Source organism: Opisthocomus hoazin, chromosome 2 (assembly GCF_030867145.1).
Source record: "Opisthocomus hoazin isolate bOpiHoa1 chromosome 2, bOpiHoa1.hap1, whole genome shotgun sequence".
NCBI lineage: Eukaryota > Metazoa > Chordata > Aves > Opisthocomiformes > Opisthocomidae > Opisthocomus > Opisthocomus hoazin.
Window position 1 is genome coordinate 65,022,938 of NC_134415.1, and position 20,117 is coordinate 65,043,054.

The following is a 20,117-nucleotide window of genomic DNA, read 5'->3' on the forward strand; positions in this document are numbered from 1 at the left end:
TGCACAATTCACACAGCACTGCAATCCCGAAGAGGGCCTGTTGGTAAATGAATCATAGGCAGAAAGATCATCTGCTGTTTTCCTTGACCTGCTAATGTTTGCTTTTGAACAGTATCTGTTAACCTCCTCCATCATCTGGAGGGCTGCAAGTGGTTGCTGTGCAAAGCGGTAGTAGAGGGCAGTGAATTTCTGTCAAATTGCAGCAAGAAGCCAACACTTAATTTTAAGCAGTAAAAGCGTGCAGGCTAGAGAATATTAAAACAGATGCAAAAAGTGGCATGCACAGCTGATTGGATTCATAAGCACTGAAAGAATTTCACGTTGAAGTGGTCTTTGAAACAGCATGCACATACTTGGAACCTATAAATATCTTCATACATTTTTCAGTGGTTTAAGCATAGTAATGATTTCACATTGTTTAAGTATTGCATTACCAGATTTGTACTGTCTATGCTTGTCACTCTTATGCATTGGCTTTCCCCCCGCCAAGAGCATTTGTGCAAAAGGCCGCTGTTACTTCTGGGGAAATGCCATAAGACTGTCAAATGAGAGAACTGTTCCCCATGAAAGCATATTACCTGGTATTAAGAGATGGAAATTTTATTAATTCTTTTATTCAGAGTCCTGTCACAGCTGTGATCTTGTCTGTGGTTAATGACTGGCAAAACAGTCTGTAATTACCCCAGGCATCTTTTTTTAACACTATCCCAGTGTTATCTGACTTCCAGTCCGCTAGAGCGTCTCACATTTTTCTAGCTATATTTAAAAAAAAAATTCAGAACATTTTTTTGGCATTTGGAGCTCTTGTGCAACTTATCTGGACCTTCAGACTGTAAAATGTTTTAAACTTAATTGCTGGTCATATGCAGAGGGATTACAAAAGCATGGCTTATTTAGTCTAGCTGGTAGCTTGGGAGGTCAGTACCACAAGGAGGGAGGAAACCTGTTGAGGTCCAAGGAGAGTATTGGCACAAGATGAATGGTTATGAGTGCATTCTGAATTAATTGAAGTCAAGACATTAAAAGCTCCCAAACCATCCGAGGAGGGAAGTTGTGGAACAGACTTCCAAACAGGATAATGTGGACAAAGAAGTGTTTTCAAGGTGGTTCTTGATAAGCTCGTGGAGAGTTTTAAGTCAGAATTTCTGGAGCTGGTAAGGGGTGTTTGTGACAGAGGGCCGGCGGGCTACTTGGAAGCCTGGGGACAGGGCTCCATTTGTACTGTGCGTGTGCTGTACTCATCCCATGTCCATGTGCTTCTGCTGGTCCTCCTGTGACAACCAGGAAGAACGATCCCTTTAAATATGTAATTGCAGCTTCTGAGGTTTCGCTTTGTTCCATTCTGCTTCGCTGGAGGCTGGCGGCGGGGGAAGGAAGGGCCAGGAGCGGGGTGTGCTGCATGAGGCTGCCGGCTCACCCCATCCATCGCTTCAGACTGAGCCACGGGCGCTGCTGAGGTGGGAATACCCCTGCAAGCTCAGCCGGGTTGGGGCCGCTGGCCTTCTCCTGTCCTCCGCTAGCGCTGGGTGTGCGGCATGCTCCTGAGAAGTTTTGACTTACAGATTTCATGCTCCCACAGGAGCTTCGGACCTCGCTGACACCCTTCAATTTTCTCTTGCTCTGCTCCTGTGGTGGGCTGTCATTACATATGTAGTGAGATATGGCTGCGTCTCGCTGTTGGCTGCTTGTTGTAAGGTCTTTCTTGGCCCACAAATGCTTCTAATTCAGACACCTGTTGGGAATCTGGTCTTTGCAGCACAGCATCCTGGCCTCTTTTAGTTTCTGATTTTTAATCTGTCCGCATTTTAATTTAAACCCATCAATACTTGCTGAAACAGGAAGATAAAACGGGAATTTTAGCCACGTCCCATAGGGAAGACAAGGACTAATACTTGTGGTACTGAAGTAAAGGCACCAGCAGCAATGCAGATCCTGCTCTTTAGGAGGTGAATGTGCTTTCTGTCTGCGCCTCAGTCACGAAGTCTTGAATTATTCTGTGTGTCTTTTAGCCTTAAGAGAACTGCTGCATCTTCAACATGCTGATGTGGGATAAAGAAGCATGACGCTTAAGTAATGAGGAAAACCCAGGTTTTTCTTCCCTTCATTATTAAGGTCAACCAGTTAGACACTTGCCTGAAGGCTTCATTTACAGGGAGATTAGTGTTAAATAAATAGGAGAAAAGCTTTCCGTCATCTGAATGCATAAATGCACCCTTCTTTAGTCAGTCAGGTTTGCTTTTTGTTGTCCCAGTTTCATACTTCAGATGAATTCAAGGTCAGAATGAGGTTTTTGTAGTTGCTGGCAACCAGGAGCCATCATTTGTGCAGCACACTGTGGATAGGTGCTCTTCCCCATGCAAACTGCGCTGGAAAACAGCAGACAGTGGGAACACCGAATCCTTCTTGAGGAAGAAGGATGCAAGGTTTGGTGTTAAACTTCTCTCCTTACAGGCAGAGTGCTGGACTAAAGGTGACTGTTAAATTAGGAGAAGGAGTATGTGCTTAGTACCTTAATTAGAATTTAAAAAATTAAATATGTTCTTTCTCCTGCCTGTTACATAGCCATGTTTTGAGAAATTTATGAGGAGCAAGGTCACTTTTGTTCACCTCTTCTTTTTGGAAAAGTGAATTTGAAAAGGTAAATGAAAGCTGTCAAGTTGTCTCAGTTTCTTTATTAGCCTTCTGAAGGTTTCAGAACACTTCCTGGGCCTTTCTCCATGACAAGGAGTTACACCTTCCTCGGCTCCCTTCCCCTCTGCAAATGTGGCAAGACTTGGGATGGGAACAGGCTCTCCTTGGCAGGACTGAGGCCAAGAATGTATTTAAGAATAGAAAAAATGAAAAGCTACTTTTACTGCCTAACGGATGTTTGGAAGACAGTTTTTGGTTCTTTTCAGAGCCTTATTTTTCTTGGTCTTCAGTGTGCCCCTGTGTATCGTTATGACTCAGTGCACGCCCGGGAGCAGCATGGCTGGCGAGGGCAGTGCCCCTGCCGAGTGGCTAGCTGGGGGATTGCGGTGGTGAGAGATGTCCCACCCTGTTGGGTCAAACAGCTTGTAGCTCCAGCCTGAAGAGCTTTAAGGGTTTCTCATCTTGTTCTCCTGTGCAGTGGTTGCTCTAATTACTTACGGCTTCACTTTTTAAGCGTTTGTTTTCAGATAGGCTAAAAATAAGTTTACTTTTCTTCCAAAATTCTGAAACCCATTCTTGAATTATCATGCTAATTTGCGTGGCTTTCCTGTGATTTTTCTTTTAAAAAAAAAAGTTCAGTGCAAAATACGTGTAAAGGCTGAGTGACTCTTTTCAAGAGCAAAAAAGTTTATAATGATCTGTTCAGCTTCAAGTTTCTCTTGATCCAGTAGCCTGAGGAGGATGTATTCTGTGAAAATACGGAATTTCAGAGTACATAATTCTTCAAATCTGTACTTCTGTTAATTTCAGAACATATAATTCTGAAATTAACAGGTATGGATTTGAAGAATTACATAAATTTTCCATGTTCTAGTTTATGGCTTTGATATGAGTCTTGTCGTAGCCAAGGCATTTTGCAGTGCTCAGTTAGCGTTGTTGCAGAGGAGATCCTCTCTGACTCGGTCTTGGCATGTAGGGAGGGTAGTCAGAAAGGAGACTTATTTTCATGAATATTGCTTGGAAATTCAGGACTAATTTAATATCTTGTTTTGCTAGTGAACAGACTGAAAATGAAACCCATAGACAACTGGATCTACTAATTTGTGTGCTTACTGTGCATGTATACAGATGGCTGCTCTTTCTGGTTGATTTTGTGAAGCTCACCCATTTGACTCGTGTTTTTTACAGACCAGTAACCCCAGATACCAAGAAAGAAGGGCACTGGGAGGCTGTGTAGCAGCTATAGCACCTGCATTTAATCATTTTGTTGGAAAATCAGATATTGTAAGAACAATTGACTTCAATAACTTCGTATTCTGCATGAAAAAGCAGTGCAAAAAGTTTGCTGTTAGAGACACCAAAGTTACAGTCAATATGAATTTTTTGTAGAAGTCAAGAATATATAATTCATACTAAAAAAGTTGACACGTCGTATGAATATATTATTGATCCAGGACTCAAGAAGAACATTCTTCCTAGGGTGTGACTTTGTTTTGGGTTGAAATATGGCTACTTTGTACTGCTTCTCCTTAGCTTAATCTTTTTCATGGCAATGGATGCATATTTTTTGTCATTACTTTTTGTAATGGAATTTGATGCATTCCTCTGCCACGATCTATAAATCCAAGAGTTTACTTAATCTTTTAAAAAGCCTTTATGTGACCTGTTGGAAAGTTAGGTGGGCTGTATTTAGCCATTATTCCTAAGAAACTATTGCTAACTGGCTTATCTTGCATAAATATGATTTTCAAGTAAATGTGACACTTAAGATTAAAAATTTTGTACTGAACCATTCCAGGTTAATGTGATGATACTTGACATAAAGTATTGGTTTAGTTCTTTTAACGTGCTTCTCTTTGCTGAAGTGTAACATTTCATTAGGCTACTGACAGAACTGTGTGACAAGGTTGTTTTTTTTTCATTGGTCGTGCATTTGAAAATAATAAAACTACTTTATCTTAAGCACACAGCAATGATTATGAGAAGCTATGCCTACACTGGCAAGTAGCATGACAGAAGAGAGAGGGATCTGTAGCACGGAGTAATTGCGAGATCCTTGCACCTGCGATGCAAAGCAGTGGCACGGGATGTGGAGGTGGCCAGGGTCGTGCTAGGAGGAAGCACCCCAAGTTGAGCGAACACATGGCTGAAACGTGTGCCGATAGGCAGGGGAACCCTTTCAGGCTGCAAAGTGAAAAACACGACCATTGAATTTCTTATTTTTATGACAGTTAGGTTTGCCATTCTTGCTCCTTCATCAACATTTTAATATTATTGCATTGTATTGTAATGTATTTGTATCTAATGTATCAGCTGCTGCTCTGTGGTCTGAAAAAGAGTGAACAAATGCCTCTGCCCAGCAGCAGCTGACTGATGCTCTTCGGTGTTCGATGTTGTGCCCTACGGAGTGGAAAGTCTTGACTTTGCAGGGTGGGTAATACCTGGCTGTTTCTGTCTAAAATGGTGAGCAACAGATCATCTTGTCTTTTGACATCTCCAGATTATTTTTTTTTTTTTACTATATGCTGAAGCAGCACGCTGTTAGTGAAACTGAGTTTCACTTTGTTTCTTTCCTACGTGGAACTTAAAAGCAGTTCTTTATAGGGCACGCATTGAAGCACTCTGTCCATGTAAAACCAAAATGTTTTTAGAAGTACGCACTGAAAATAATGAAATCCCTCAATACGGATTTGAATTCTCTTAATCATGTTTGTTGTTTTAATCTTGAAAGCCCTCCTGGCTGTCCATGCTGCCTCTGGCCAAAGCAGGCCTCCCAGCAACGTGGGGGTCCGGGGGGTGGCACTGCGTTTTTGGCAGGGATGACAGTGTGTGTACCCCGAAGAGAAGGCAGCCCCAGCAAAGCATCCCCTCCTGGAGGAGGAGGGCTAGGGTGCTGTAGCCTTCTGACTGATGGCTGCTTTTTGACAATGGCTGTTGTCAAGTAGTGTAAGTTGCTTTGATTTTTGTATCGAAAATCCCACTGCGCGTGGACTCACTCTCCTAGTGAGCTGCTTGGGTGGCAGGGAGGTTACTGCTGCTCTGTATCGAAGGCAGGGAGATTGCTGCTGCTCTGTATCGGAAAGGTGCTTCCCTTCTCAGGCTTTGAAATCCATTAAAGGAATTGTGAGAGAAAATAGGAGTGGGGAGACGACTTCTTTCTCTTCCTGTTACCATGGTAATGAGTTTAATGAGCAGACCTGAAACGGGTAATCCTACCCAACTCTGTCTGAATTGCCATTTAATACGAGTTGTGAAATAGGCTGGTCGGGGTGTGACTCCTCTGCTCGCAGAGTGCGTGGGTGTACCGGTGTTACTGGCGCTGCCATCCATTGTCGCTCCAGATTGGAAGCCTTCTCCTTTCCCGCCTTTTGGCAGTGTCATCTTTTGCTCTGTGTTTTCAGAAGGATCAGCAGATGCATGGGACCTAACCGCTGGAGAAAGACAGCAAGAATAGCTTCCGTTTGAACCGCCAGCAGTAATATCTAATTGCTTCCGTCTCGCTAGTGGTTCCATCTTCTGTCCCAAACGTGTGTCACCCCTTCCCGAAGGTGGTCTGGTTCACAGAATGCACCAACCAAAATACTTTAACTTTTTGTATGGTGACAGAACTGAAACAGAAAGGCGTAGAAAGGCTTTTCTGAGTTGCCTGATGCTTATACAGCTGGCTTTATTTGCTTTCTCATTTAAATATTGCAGGGTGGTAATCAAGATTTAATATCAAACATATGACATTGCCTGTTGCTCTTAAGGTTTCCTAATTTAAAGATGAATAATTAGAACACAGAAGTGTATTTTTAAGGGCCCAGGCACTGCCAATAATATCATGCAAAGTGCGTTTTTCTCCTCTAGTGTCTTACATATGTGCTGTATATCAAAATACTTATTGGATTAAAAATAATTACAGAGGGCTATTACATAGCAGCAAAGGAAAAATTAAATTAAGATATAAAAGAGGGGGTAATGAGTATGCTCAGAGCTGATGCGGTTTGGAGATACGGAGACACTGTTCCAGATAGTAAGAAAAGACTCTTCCCCCACTGTCAGCATGAGAGATTTGTATATGAAGAGACAGAAGAAGGCTGTTGATGGAAAGACAGATACCAAAGTATGTGCAGCAATCTCTGCGTGGTTTTAACAGCAAAGGTGTTAATTCTGAGTTTACAGTGAATATGAAACCAGACAAGATGCTTTGCTAGTAGGGCCATGGTTGCTGGAGGGTGCCAGAAAGCAAGAAACGTATGTCGAGAGGGTTTGTAAAGATTTTTTTGCTTTCCACCAAGGCATTGATTACCCACAATCCTTTTACCTTGTTTTTAGTTTTGTTTTCTGTTGTACTTTATGGGTGCCTGCTGTATCGAATGGTTTGGAGATTCAGTGTCCCTGCAGAGGGCTGAGGTTTGCCGAAGGATGATGCTTTGAACCCAGGACTGGCTATTTGGGTACCAGGAATTAAACTAGCCAAATGCCCCAGCATTTAGGGGTTTGTATCCAGTTTGTTAGGCGTGCAGTTGCTGGCGACGCTTGCTGTAGCTTTCTAGAAAGCATATTTGATTGCTAGGACTGCTTTTAGCAGTCGTGCCTGTCGAGCTCTTTAAGCCGCGCATGCCTTATTACCAATGTCCTTTAAAAAAAAAAGTTAAAATCTTGATAGATGCCGTGTGGATGCAAGCATATGATATAAAAATATATCCATGAAAGTAGTAGGGGATAGAGCTAATGCTGGAGAATGTGAAGATGGGCACATGGAGAGAGGTTTTCTGGAGGATCACGAAGCTTTGTGTGTACCCTGGCAGCGGTGCCTGCCGCCCCACCCGGGTCCCTTTCATCTCCCCTGTGCCCTGATGTCTGTCAGTATTGTACGAGCTTGTTAAATGTTGGGCTTCCTTTGAACACCATAAGCTGATACCTCCTGCTCGCTTCCTGTTCGAAAGATTCATATTCAGTTAAAAAGTGAATTACGGTACCTTGAGGGGTTTTTTTTTCCCTTCATTTTGAAATTCTTTAGCTTTTGTTTGCTGTATGTGTGTTTAAGGAACATGAGTTAAGACTTCAGACACACTGAGTGAATGCACAGGAAAGAGGGAGGATACACGCACGGGCCAGGAGAGCAGGACATCCCGTGTCTGATCTCTTCATTGCCAGCTCCCGAGGATGCTGAGGTGCTCCGCCGCGACGGGCGTGTTCTTGCTGTGTGGCGAGTTGTCCATCTGTAAAGGGAGGATATTTGCTCCCTGAGAATATTATTTTAGGGCTTAGTTGATGGTATACAGCTGTGATGAAATAAGTTTAATGTGTAAATAATTTTTTCTTTTTTTTTAAAATAGCTGTTTAAGTGCAATTTAAAACCTCCAGCTGATCAGCCAAAAAGCCTAGAATACATCAACCCATCACTGCCTTAATTAGACAGCAATTCTATTTTTAGTAGAGTTTATCCCGGTGGATTTCTACAGGCTCTCTTTAATTTCCATGTGGCTGTTGGACTTCTATCAGAAATTACTTAACTTGATGGTTTTGTTGTGTGTGGTGTTCATAAAAGTGCCATTATTTCATGAGATTGTGTATATTACCATTTTCCTTCTATCCAGAGGATCTAGAAATTGTACATAAAGACTGATGATACAATTTCTTATGTAGCATATTTACAAAGATTGTCTTAATACCAGAGTAGGACTCACATGACCGTACTTCATGATTGCAAATCCCCTGAGTTGCCATTAGGTATATTCTATGTGCTTTTTGAACTCCTGTGTGTAATGAACCATCAGTATCATGGCTGTTCTCAGAGCTTAGGAGCATATATGCTTGTCTCATAAAGGGGCTAATGTTTTCTTTGGTTGTGTGGGTTTGGTTTTTTTTTTTAATTTTGTTTTTTTTAATCTTTGAGTTTGTCACATTTTTGGAAGTCTGTCAAACTCTTAATGATCTTTTTTCTTTAGACCGAATGTTGTTTGCAGTAGAATGTAATCAATTTTCTCCCTAAGTATTCAAGCTCTCCCTAATAGAGCCTGACTGTAAAGAGGTGGTTTAGCAAAAATGAAATATGCTGATAAAGATGAATATGCATGTTTAACAGCCTGCTCAGAACATTCAGACTTGCATTACTAATAGTTCAATTTTTAAAAGGTATGAAAAAGAATAAGAAAGGAAATAAAATGTTACTTTGGGGAAATCTTTACATAAATGATAACCCAAGGCTGAGAAAAATCAACAGCATCACTTTTGTGTATTTGAAAAAATAAAACAGCGCTATAGCTGCAGTAGAATAACTGAAGTTTAATCAGAAGTTTTGTGGTAAAATTTTGGGTGAAGTGTTGTATCAAACTTAGATTATTGCTCCGTATGGACACAGTATAAAATAATAGTTTCTTTTTGAAGGATTTGGGGGGGGCGACTAGGAGAGGAAGAGGGAATAGACACAATGTCTTTCTCGTGTGAGATGGTACATCCTCCTCCTACCTCTTTATGGCTTTGCATTTGTTGATAGCTGAGACCATAACCGTCACCAAATCTTGTATCATATATGTTACCAAGGTCTTCCAGGCTTCAGGAAAGAACAGATTTATTCTTCAAGTAAGAAATTTGTGGGGACATTAATGCCTACCATATGGTAAATATACTCGTTAAACTGGATTTCAGCCCTGATCCCATTATTGAGCATCAGCCTTACTTCGTGAGCACGCATTGGAAACATGGCTAATTGAGTATGTCTGTAGTCTAGAGAAGTGCGCGGTAAATGTCATGGGGACTCCAGGCCAATATGTTATCCTGTGTCATCTTGTTAAGTGTTTGGGAACATATGAGTCTGCTGAACACTGAATTTTGTCTGTGTCCCTTGTCTCCTTGCTCCCGTGTTTGTGCTGCGTGTTGCCTAATAATACTGGTTTGATGTGTAGATCTACACTTTTATGTCAAGTAACGAGATTGCCTAGATGTGAAAGACTGCATGCAAACATCGGCCAATACCCTTTTGCACTGTAATTTGATGACATTATTTTAAGTGGTTAAAATAAAAAGAATACCAGAAAACCAACTGTATTCCTGTCTAATAAAAGATACTGTTCCTGTCTTCAGGAGAAATAAATACAAGCCCCAGTGCGCTCTTTTATCAATAGCCTCTTGATGCTCTCAGATGTGTGAGAGTGACGCTGATAATCGCAGGGAGTCGAAGGGGTGAGGCAGCAGGCACAGTGGCTAGACAACTGGGTTACAGAGGTACTGTCTCATCAGGGAGGCGCTAACGGGGCCTCCTCATCAACTGGTTTACTAACAGCACTCTCGGAGCTTCATCCCACCCAGGAGGACTGTCTAGACATTCATTTATTCTGGTGGATGCAAGAATATCGGCGTGGTTGATGAGTGAGTTGAACTCAGCTAGTGTTAATCACAGCTGTGTCTTTCTCATAGTCTGATGAGTGAATGTGCTTGGCTTTGAATTTATATTTGCCTCAGATGCCTGGTTGCCAGTGTTCAGTTTATGCTGGTGAGTTTCTGCTATATGTACAGAAGCGTCAGCGGTGCCGACAGCTACTGCCCGTGCTGTTGGCATATTTTCCCCCATTCTGTCCATGTTTTTGCAGATACTTGAAACCGTTGTCAAAAAATGTAAAATTGTGAGCAGAGCTTATTTCATCCCTGTTTATTCAAGTTACCTGACACGTTTCATGCTAGAAGACCTTGTTTTCATCTGTTTGGAAGTTTGCTGAGATTCGACCATGCAAGGTGTGTATAAAACCCGATGCAGTGAAGATTATTTGCTCAGGTTGCTGTGCAAAGTAACAGAACGTTAAACAAAAAAAACCCAAATACTGAACAAGCCAGTCTCTTGCTAACTTTCTCCACTGAGCCAGCACGGTTGAATCAGCGTTGCAGACGAGTTTATGCTGGGTGGTGCTCTGTGTTTGGCGTGTTGGAACGCTGATGCCACACCGGTGCGGTGCCTGCGGGCAGCTGGTGTGTGCACCCTGCCTCCAGGCTGTGGCTGCCAGTGCAGGCAGCAGGAGGTACATGGGGGAGAAAGAGGAGGTCTGCATCTGATCTTTTTCTTTTTTTGTTAAACAGTGATTTTTTTTGTGTGTGTCCAAATGTTTATTGTACATATGCACCAAATAGCAGATAAAGCTTTTTCTAAAATGTGTAAATACTCAGCTCATGCTGTTGTGCTCCGATATATAGAGCAGTGACTTTCGTGGATGGTATGGGCTGCGACCAAAACATGTATAAAGAAGACATAAGGAAGCAGACTAAGAATTGGTCTTCGTTGTACTTTATCTGGGGTTTTAATATCGTCCCATTTTTAAAAACAAATATTATCCCATGTAATCTTTTTGAGCAATATAAAATAGAAAGCAAACTTAAGCGGTTTGTGCAGGGTTCGTGTCTCTCTATGTGCTGGTTTTCCTGCTGTCCCAGTCTGACTGTGCTATGGCAGCCAATTCAAAAGCCCAGGAAGGGCACACTTCCTGAATCCCGGAGAAGAACAGTATAGGGCATGCAAGATGAGTGTTGGCGTGGTTACCAGCATGGAATCTTGCTTAGTAGTGCGGTATTTGGGAGAGGTGCCACGAACTAATGGCTTGTGGGTGAGGCTAAAGAACTGAGAATACCTCGACTCTAATCCTGGCTTTTCCACTCTGTGGGCAGGTTACTAAATCCCTTCAAGACTATGTCTTCATCTTTAAATAGGAATAATACCTGCCCTCTAGAGGCATTGTGAGGGTTTATGTATTTATGCAGTAGGAACTGAGTGCTAACTGATTATTGCTTGTGCTTTGTGTTCAGCATCAATCCAGTTGTAGTCTAACCTGGAAGATACCACCTGCTTTTGCTGACAGTCATTGTGATTCTGACTTTGAAAGGGAGCTTCCTTACTGAAATTGCAACACTTTGCTCTTTAGTCTGTATATTTTTCCTGCTTTGGTGTTCTAGAAGAAGGTAAATGTTCTCGTTCTTAGCAGGTACCAGTTACGGTTCTGTAGCCGTCAGTGTCACAGCGATTACCCTAAGTTAGCTTTAAATAAGCTTCTCGGACATGGCCATCTGTGTACGGCCATAGTGCCTGTTGTTCAGAGGGTGGTGAATAATCGGGGATAAGGCTTAAGAGAGGCAGCAGACTGGAGCGGAAGCAGGAAGGGAGCAGTCTGAAATCTGTGGCAGGTGACTGGGTTTCCCAGCTCTCTGCAGCCCCGTATTTCCCTGCTCGTGGCTGCGAGCTGGGGCCGCAGCATCCATCCAGCAGCTGGACTGAGCTGCTTAACCCGGTGGTTGATTTTTTTTTTTTTTTTAATGTTTTCCTTCTTTAAGGGCAGTTGCCAGCACAGCCGAGCAGCTTAGCTTGCCTAAGTGCGAAGGAGGAGAAAACCTTTTCCTCCGCAGCCTTTTGAATGCGTCCGTTCCAGGGTTATGAGCAGGCCACTCCCTTCGTCTCCAGGCTAGCCACTGGGGACCGCAGGGACATCCTTGAGCGCAGCATCTCACAATGATCGCCTATGTGCGCTGCCTGCCCGCCGACCCGATGGTCGGCTGCCTCGGCAGGAGCAAGTGGCAGCCCAGCTGCAACGATGAGGAGGAGGAGGAGGAACTTATCCCGCTGTATTCCAGCAAAATGGGAAACGCTCACACCAAGCTGCCCAGGCGCCTCAAGAAAAAGTTACTGAGCAAAGACGACAACACCTTCTGGCCGAGTAAGAGAGATTGCTTCCTTTTCGTTAGTTGTTTTTTGGTCATTTAGTGTTGTGTTGTCATTAGTGAGGAAATAAATAAGTAAAACAGACTTATAAACAAGGAAAATACTCATATTTCTCTTATTCTTTTGGAGGATGAAGGCATTGGGAACAATTTTCGTATGAAAAGAGTGTATTTCCACTTCAGGAGAGTGTATGTAAATATTGTATCCGGTGGGACCGCTAAGTTGATACAGGATGACACTGTCTTTGTGCACGTGATTATGTCTATGTTTGAGAGGTCTTGAGTGCTTGCTTTCAGTTCAATAATGCTTCTTTTCAGCAAAATGATTGTTTTAGATGAGCAGAGCTGTTGATGTGGCACTCTAATTGAAAGCCGTAGAAATAATCAGTGGATGAAAAGGCCAGGAAAAAATAAGAAAAATGGCTAACAGACTCACAGATGTTTAATGCAGTTGATGAGTACTTATTTTTTTTTTTAAATTGCTTTTGAATAACCCTAGATCTGAGGTTATTTTCCCTCTGAATGTGGGAAGAAAGAATTCCTGAGTTGTGATGACTCTCTCCCTTTTTTTATCCGTATAGTTTCAAGTTTCACTAGCAAATACAGATGGGAAATAGGGACAGAATAGGACAGACAATGGTAGTGTTCAGCTGTTTTGTTTTTAGCCTTATTGCTTGCCTTCCCTTTTTTTCTGACCACCTAAGCAAAGGCACCCAGCTGTTTGTGGAATGGTTGCTCAGAAAAGTGTATTTAAGGGTGATGGGGGAGAAATTTCACAAGACAAAGAAAGCTTTTCCTGCACAAGCCAGCTGGCTGGCTATCTTGCACCAGGCCTTAAAAAAAAAAAAAAAAAAAAAGTACATGAATATATTTGCAACTGTATTGATTTTTCTTTTCCTCATTAGTCTCATGCTGATCATCTGACAATGGCTAGTTATTATTAGCAATTGAAAAATCATTATCTAGCCACACGATGCTAATACTGTTTAGTGAAACTGGGCATATGTCTTGTTTTCTGTGGTACAGTATTCTCCATCTAGTGCTAAGCAAGCTTCGTTTGATGTCCCCTCCTGTAGGAGGAGTGTGATTTATCACAGGGGTGCTTCAGGCCTTTTTCAAGAGGAAACAAGTTCTTCAAATGCAGGGAAAGAAAAATCCAGCTCATCTGTTGAATTTCTCTGTTTTAGAGCACAGGGTCAATTCTGGTTCATGCAGAGGGCAAAACGAAAATGCTTCATTTAGGTGAAATTACCCAGCCACTTTACTGTAGGGCCTGGGGAAGACGGCGGAGGCTGTGGCTGCGCAGCGGTGCTGGGGAGCAGCTCCAGGGATGCTCTTGGGGAGCAGGACACGGGCCCTCTCTGCCCCCGCCAGCCGAGGGGGAGCGGTTTTGTCGTTCTTGCTGGGTGACGGGTTGGTTCGTTCCTGCGAAGTCGTGATGTCGTCATTTGGAGCTGGTTCTTGCGGTGCCCTCGGAGGTGTTGCTCTGGCATCCGAGCTCAGGGCATCGGGAGCAGCCGCTCCGTTGGAACCTGCGTCTCCGGAGTGTGGAAACGGGATCGAGGAGCATAGGTAGGGCCCTCGGAAATCCCTGCACCCTCCCTGCCGCCTGCCTCCTTTTTCTCTTCGCGCTGTCTGCAGGGAAAGGTGTCCATCTCCCCCTTTCTAAAATGCACTTGAATTGAAACTGTAGAATTTTTCAGCTGAGTAGACACAGAGGAGTGGAGCAATACTTAATTGCCTTATTACAGTATTAGAAAGAGATAGTAAATACATGCTGATGATCTTAAATCTTCTTTGCATTTATAAAGTTCAGAATCTGAATGGTGTGGTGTAGTTCCAATATACGCAGTGGGAGCATCTGCTCTCCCTGTCCACGTGCATTCATTTCTTTATTGTTGCTTCAACATATTCCTAATGAAGAGAGAAGAATTCTGTTTAATAATTTAAAAATTGTGTGTCTGTGTGTAGGTTTGTTGAATTGTAAGCAATCGGATTGTTTGACTTACAATCGTTTGACTTACGAGAAAATTTAAATGCAATTTCTGATCCCTAGCCACACACTTTTACATATTTCAGACCAGGTTTATTGTTGGTTCCTTTAAATTGAGTTTGACTGAAGTCCGTGTGACCCCATGTGTTTCATTTGTTCTTTTTGAATTACGGATTATTGAAGTGTCAATATTTAGTGTTGAATCCTGGAAACGGTGAAAGGAAAAACAAGTTAACCTGCTTTTTTCCCTGACTTTTCCCAGTGGAACCGCTTGTGCTTCTCTGGTGATGTCCCACAGCAGTACAAGCATGTACACGGGACACCAGCTCTGCCCCACTTGGCACGCTTTCCTTCTCACTCATTCCCAGTCCATAGAAACAAAAGAATGGCAAAGTAATTAAGCCATCAGTTAAAAGTGTTATTTGCAGGACAGGTACTATTTCTCTTTGCGATAGGGAGACTGCATTGCTTTTAAACTCAGTTAATGTTTATTTTAAGGAACAAAAGTGTTTAAGAGTGGAAATGCTTTCTGGGACCAGTTCAAGTGATAACTGCAGAGCACAGCAGGGGATTGTTGGCTGAGCTTTATCTATGTTGATAAAGGCCTGCCTTTGGGGTCCTTATCGAGCATCATGAGAACTGGGCTTGGAGAGGTTTCACAGTGCTGAAGTACTCCGCAGAAAATGCCCCCCGGTAGTGTTAGCGATGTTTGGAAACATAATACAGTCAAATTATTGAACTTTCCCGTGGTCTGGGACAGCATCCTCGCTGAAGAGATCTCGATGGTCTGCAGCAGTAGGGCCTGGCACTCCTGCTCACCTTACAGCATCTCTGCTGCAAAATACTCAATATTCAAAATATATGTGGTGTGATGTAGCAGCTGTGACAATCAAGGGACTATATCAGGGCTTCAGGTTTTTTAAGCTGTAGCAATTGTTCTGATAGAACTGTTAAATTGGTCATACTGTGGAGGTTCTGCGTTGCCAGCTCGGCCTCATTTCGGCATCTGTGACGCTGTTCCTCTGCAGTTCTTCACTGCCAGATTGATTGTAAATAAACAACATAGGACTGAAATCAGCCAGAGTTCAGCAACACATCCTTGAACAGCCTGCAAGAAAAACAGTATTACAGTGGTGGAGGGACTGTCACCATCATGTGTTCATTCACGGTTACAGACAAACTCCAGTGGTGCTGAGTGTTTGGAGGTTGATTTTCCTGCAGCAAAGTTAAGCTGAGGTCCCCTGGTGACCAGCTTTGGCAGAAATGTGAAGGGCTTGGTTGGGTTGGGTTTGGTTTGGTTTAAATGCCTGCTGAATTGGAGTCTGACACTGTTGGTAGTGACTGCTGCTGTGGGAGGCCGTCGCTGCCTCCGAGTCAGAGCATCGCCTGCCTCTTGTGGTTCCTATTTCCACTTCACATTTTATCAAATTTGTGAAGTTTAAAGATGCAGTATGCTGTTGCTAACCTAGCTAAACCATGGCACCTGTTGGCTTTTTGTGATGATAAAGTTTTGGTAAGGACTTTGGAGGTTTTTTCTTTCTTTTACGGATGTGGGAGCGAGCCAACGGCAGTATCAGATTACTTTTAGTGTTTGTTAAACAGTAGCTTCAGTTACTGGGATTTCTTCTCAGTGTTCTGTTGTCTGCTAGCTCATGAAAGAATGCTTTCTTCTTTTTCATTCGTTACTCTTGCTAAGGACAACGGCTCTGTCTTATCTGTAAAGCTGAGACCTTTCTGTGTGATGTGTTTTGTGAAAAACAGAAAATTTGAAAGAATGAGAACTAAATCTGTTTATAAATGAATAGGATGTTCTGAACAGAGTTGGGTATTTTATTATTCACTATTTGCTATGGTTTTTATTCCAGGTTTCTCTTTCCATAGTGATGAGATTTATATTTCCCAGTTAAAGGATGTTACATATATAAAAAAAAAAAAGCCAGAATCCTTGTGACTTGGGAGGATTCGTCCTTTGCCTTCTCATTTAGCGGTGTGAAGCAAAGACTGAACTGCTTTCCATCTCTGCAAATCCCAGGCCATGCAGAGCACTGAGCAAGCCTTTGTGGCCTTCCGTGCCCTGAGTGACAGAAGGGCTCAGTCTGTCGCAGTGAATGGCCGGGACGGCTACTTACAGAGCCTCATGCAGGCGACTGGCCTCCTCACTCCCAGCTTTATCTGCTGCATCCAGCTCGTACAATAGCAGCTGATGTTATCAGATTGCGTCAGATAAAGCCGGGAACTGGTATGCTTTGAAAATGGAAAGTAACTTGAATATTATTTTCATTACATGCCTGAAAAAAAAAGGTTTTATTCCCTTTTTCTCTTGGTGTTCTTAGCAAGGGCTTATCTTGTGCCTGAGTTTCCTTGGAAATTTTGTTCATTTGGCCAAAACAAGCCACGAAAACCTTGCAAGGGGAAGGACCGTGCCCATTTGTACAAAATGACTTCAGGTCTTGGATGAATAACAGCTGTTCTGGTGGGCATTTCTGTATGTGTCTTGCATTTTTGGCTTGTCTTGCTGCGCATTCCCTGCGTGTGCCATAGGGAGCAAGCCTCCTTGCCCATGCTTTTCTGGCGAGGCATGTGGAGGTCCAGCTGCTGGTCTCCTGTGCTATTGCCATATGGCTCATAAGCCCTGTTGAGAGTCAAGACACGAGAGCATTGTGGATGAAGGGAGGGATGAACTTGGAATATGCTGGGTAAAAAGAGATTAATGTTGGGGTGTTGTAATTAACCTAATAAGTGAATCAGTAACATGAGTATGAAGGCCTTGGTGTGCTGCCTTGCTGTAAGAAAAGATGTTGGTAGCCTGGCCGCTTGCTGCTGGCTGTGAACCTGTGCTTGCCGTCGCATGGAGCTGCTGGTGGTGGACGCTTCGTGTGTTCCTCACTGCTTGTGAGCGGATGAGAAGCCGTGTGTGGCTTTAAGGAGCTGGAGCAATGTATCCACATGTGAAACAGGGGGGATTGGACAGCCTGTGGTTGGTTATGGACGGTGGGTACAGCGTGTTTGCCGATCTTACTGCTGTACCCAGTGCCCTGTAGTCGAGAATTGGTTTGGAGTGCTGTAAAGAAAATTAGACTCAGATTAAAGCTGAAACACAGTGAGGAGATCATGAAACTCCACAGAAAAGGCGCAAGCATTTTAAGGGGTGCCTTTATCAGCCTGGCGAATGGAGTCACACTAGCAATCAGAAGCATATTATGGCAGCATTATCAAAATCCATTTTACTATGTTTCTTACTGCGTCCCACCCTCCCCCAGGCCAACACTTTAAGATGAAATGATAAAAGGTAACGAGGTTTTATAGCTGCAGCGCATTGTCTGGTGCTGGAGGAGTAGAGAAGCAAATTCTTTGATTAACAAGGCAGATACTCATATCGTGCCTTCTGGAGCCCATTTTTCAGGACTCTGACGATCGGTGACTTCCACCCCTCTCCTGAGTCAGGTTGTGTGCCTGTGCATGCCGGGTTGTGGTGGTAGAGGGCTTCTGCAGCATTTGGCACTTTGGCAGTGCTCCTGCCAGGAGAAATACTCCTGGTGTCTTGTCTGTTCTTGTCAACTGTTACTGAATGTGAAAATCTTCAAAGAGTTCCTTGCCACTCCCTTATTTTTCCTGTGTCAGCTTCTCCTCACGTGGTGTCTTTTGCCTTGGTTTTTCTCACGCTGTTGGGGAGCCAGAAGTTTCAATGACCCCTTAGAAAGGTGTGATGGTGTGTTGCCTTGCAAAGACTTTGATTTATCGAGTATGTGTCGTGTTCGATTCTTTGTGTATGGCATGTGCTGCCGCAGTGTGAATGTAGGTAACCTGCAGTGCTGCTTTTGCAGAGCCCATCGCAGGTGGTAGTGTGGTGATTAAAACAGCGTATTGCCATTTACGTGGTGGGTATGATGACCTCCGTCTTGTGCTCGGGGGGAGCAACATAGGGCATGCAGCGTACCACTGATGAGGGACAACCAGAAAAGGGTGTACAGCCTCCCTGGGGGACACGGGAGCCAGCTGGGGGACCCCAGGCCAGTGAAGGAGTCTGGCTCCCAGGTGGCAGCTGCTGCAGCGAGACCCTGGAGGGGGACCAGGCTGGCGGAGCATCGCTGCTGCCCGCCCCAGTGCCACTGCCCGCTGGAAGTCTGGGTTTGCTGGTGCTGTGGTCCTTGGCCCCTTGCCCTCCCAGGATGCAGGGGTTTTGCTCCTGCTTTCAGCTCCCAAAGAGCTCAGAACTATTTCTGAAATTGCTTGTACTCCGTATGGCTCGTGCACAGGCCAAACTAATGCCTTTTAAAGGAAATGGTATTAAAAGCCTGATAGATTGCAACAGATTTTTAGTCCTCTATTGTTTCTCTGCCCTAATCTGATGGCAAATTATTGAAAAATATGCACATCCTCAAGATTTTCAAACCTCTGTGTGGATACAGTTACAGATCAACTCTGCTTTTGTCCCCAGTAGAGAGCCACTCGCTCCGTACTGTGGGCTCTGATACTTCAAGTAAAAGTGCGCTTGTTCTCTGAAATCCATCACTTTTCTCCTTAACTCTCGGTTGGCTTGTGCAAACGTTTTGGAGGTAAAGCAAACTTGCGCTTTGCTGGCATTGCAGCTGGCAACACGTAAATCTGGCTTATTGATACCTTGTAGTGTTAATAAAACAAGACATATTTAAAGTAATCCCAAACGCCAGTAGGCTTAGTGACATTTAAGCATGAGTGATGCTGTCAGTTCATCTGCAAACAAAAGCGGTACATCTTAATTTGTCTAATTACGCTCTGACATGCAGACCAGCTGCTGCTGTGAACAAAAGCAGTTGATCGCACCATTTTATTAATTGCATATTAATTGCCACATTCATGTTAACCATGTGGGAGACAGTGGAGTGAAGGCTACTTAGTGGTGGAAAAGAGAAAATGAACTGGAAGAGTGGTGTCTTCAGAGAGCGGATCTCAGAATGATAGGGTGCCTGGGGCTTGCTGATGCGATCCTCTTTTTAAAGGGAATTTTTATTTTTTTCTGCATGCTAAATGATTGTATTTGAGTAGAAAGGACTGTGCCTTGCATGATGATTGTGTATTTGTGAAAGTACTACTGTTACCAGCAAGCTGGTACTGAACATGTTGGGTAATTTGTTGAAGGCAGCCTTGCTGGCATGTGGCGCTCTGCCTTTGTCTGCCTGCTGTGCCGATGGATGCGCCCGTGCTGCCTGGAGTCGCTTGCCACGGGAGCAAGGCTGGAAGACTCAAAAGGAGTCCAGAACTTGCTGATTTTTATACTTTATGCAATTTTGCTGCAAGTTTGTGGTCTTTTTAGAAAGCAGTGGCAAGTCTTGAGCAGAACCGGCTTGCTTAGACTGAAAAATAAAAGCCCTGACACAGACGGGTTGGCTGGTGTAAAACACCTACAGCAACAAGTAAGCGGTAGTGGGCTGGCTGCTGCATGTACCTGGCACCAGGTGACCTTGTAGGATGTTGAATGATGCTCTTCCTGAATGTGAGACTTTAGGAAGCTGCCCTCAACTTCTTTTTTTCTCCTTTATTTTCGTGCTGTGTGAAGGGAGCAGCCTCTCTTGGCGGATGCGTGCAGTTCCGCTGGGCAGCAGGTGTAGGCTGGGAGTACACACGCAGTGTCTTCTCTCACCCCAGACTGGCATTATCACGGTCTGCAGAGCAGCTCCTCCGGCAGCACGGCCGTCTCCTGCCTCTGGGCAGCCGCTGGCCCACAGGCAGGCACCCACAGCAGGGACAAATGATGTCATACGTGCAAAGGACGCTTACTGAAACAAGACAGAAAAAACACCCAAGGTCTACCTTGAGTGTGTTTCCCCTC

General features: G+C 43.8%; 1 protein-coding gene across 9 annotated transcripts in view; it reads left to right on the top strand.

Annotated features, from left to right (window-relative positions):
- The window catches only part of NHSL1 (NHS like 1), a 186,254-nt gene that overhangs the window by 95,282 nt on the left and 70,855 nt on the right, over positions 1-20,117 (top strand). Inside the window, exon 1 of one of the 9 annotated variants that reach the window (XM_075413947.1) lies at positions 12,231-12,311. The exons of the other annotated variants lie outside the window; for them this stretch is intronic. Coding sequence (XP_075270062.1) covers positions 12,233-12,311 — 79 coding nt within the window. The 5' untranslated portion in view covers positions 12,231-12,232. Of the gene's footprint in view, positions 1-12,230; positions 12,312-20,117 lie in introns of those variants that run through there. 9 annotated transcript variants of the gene reach the window in all.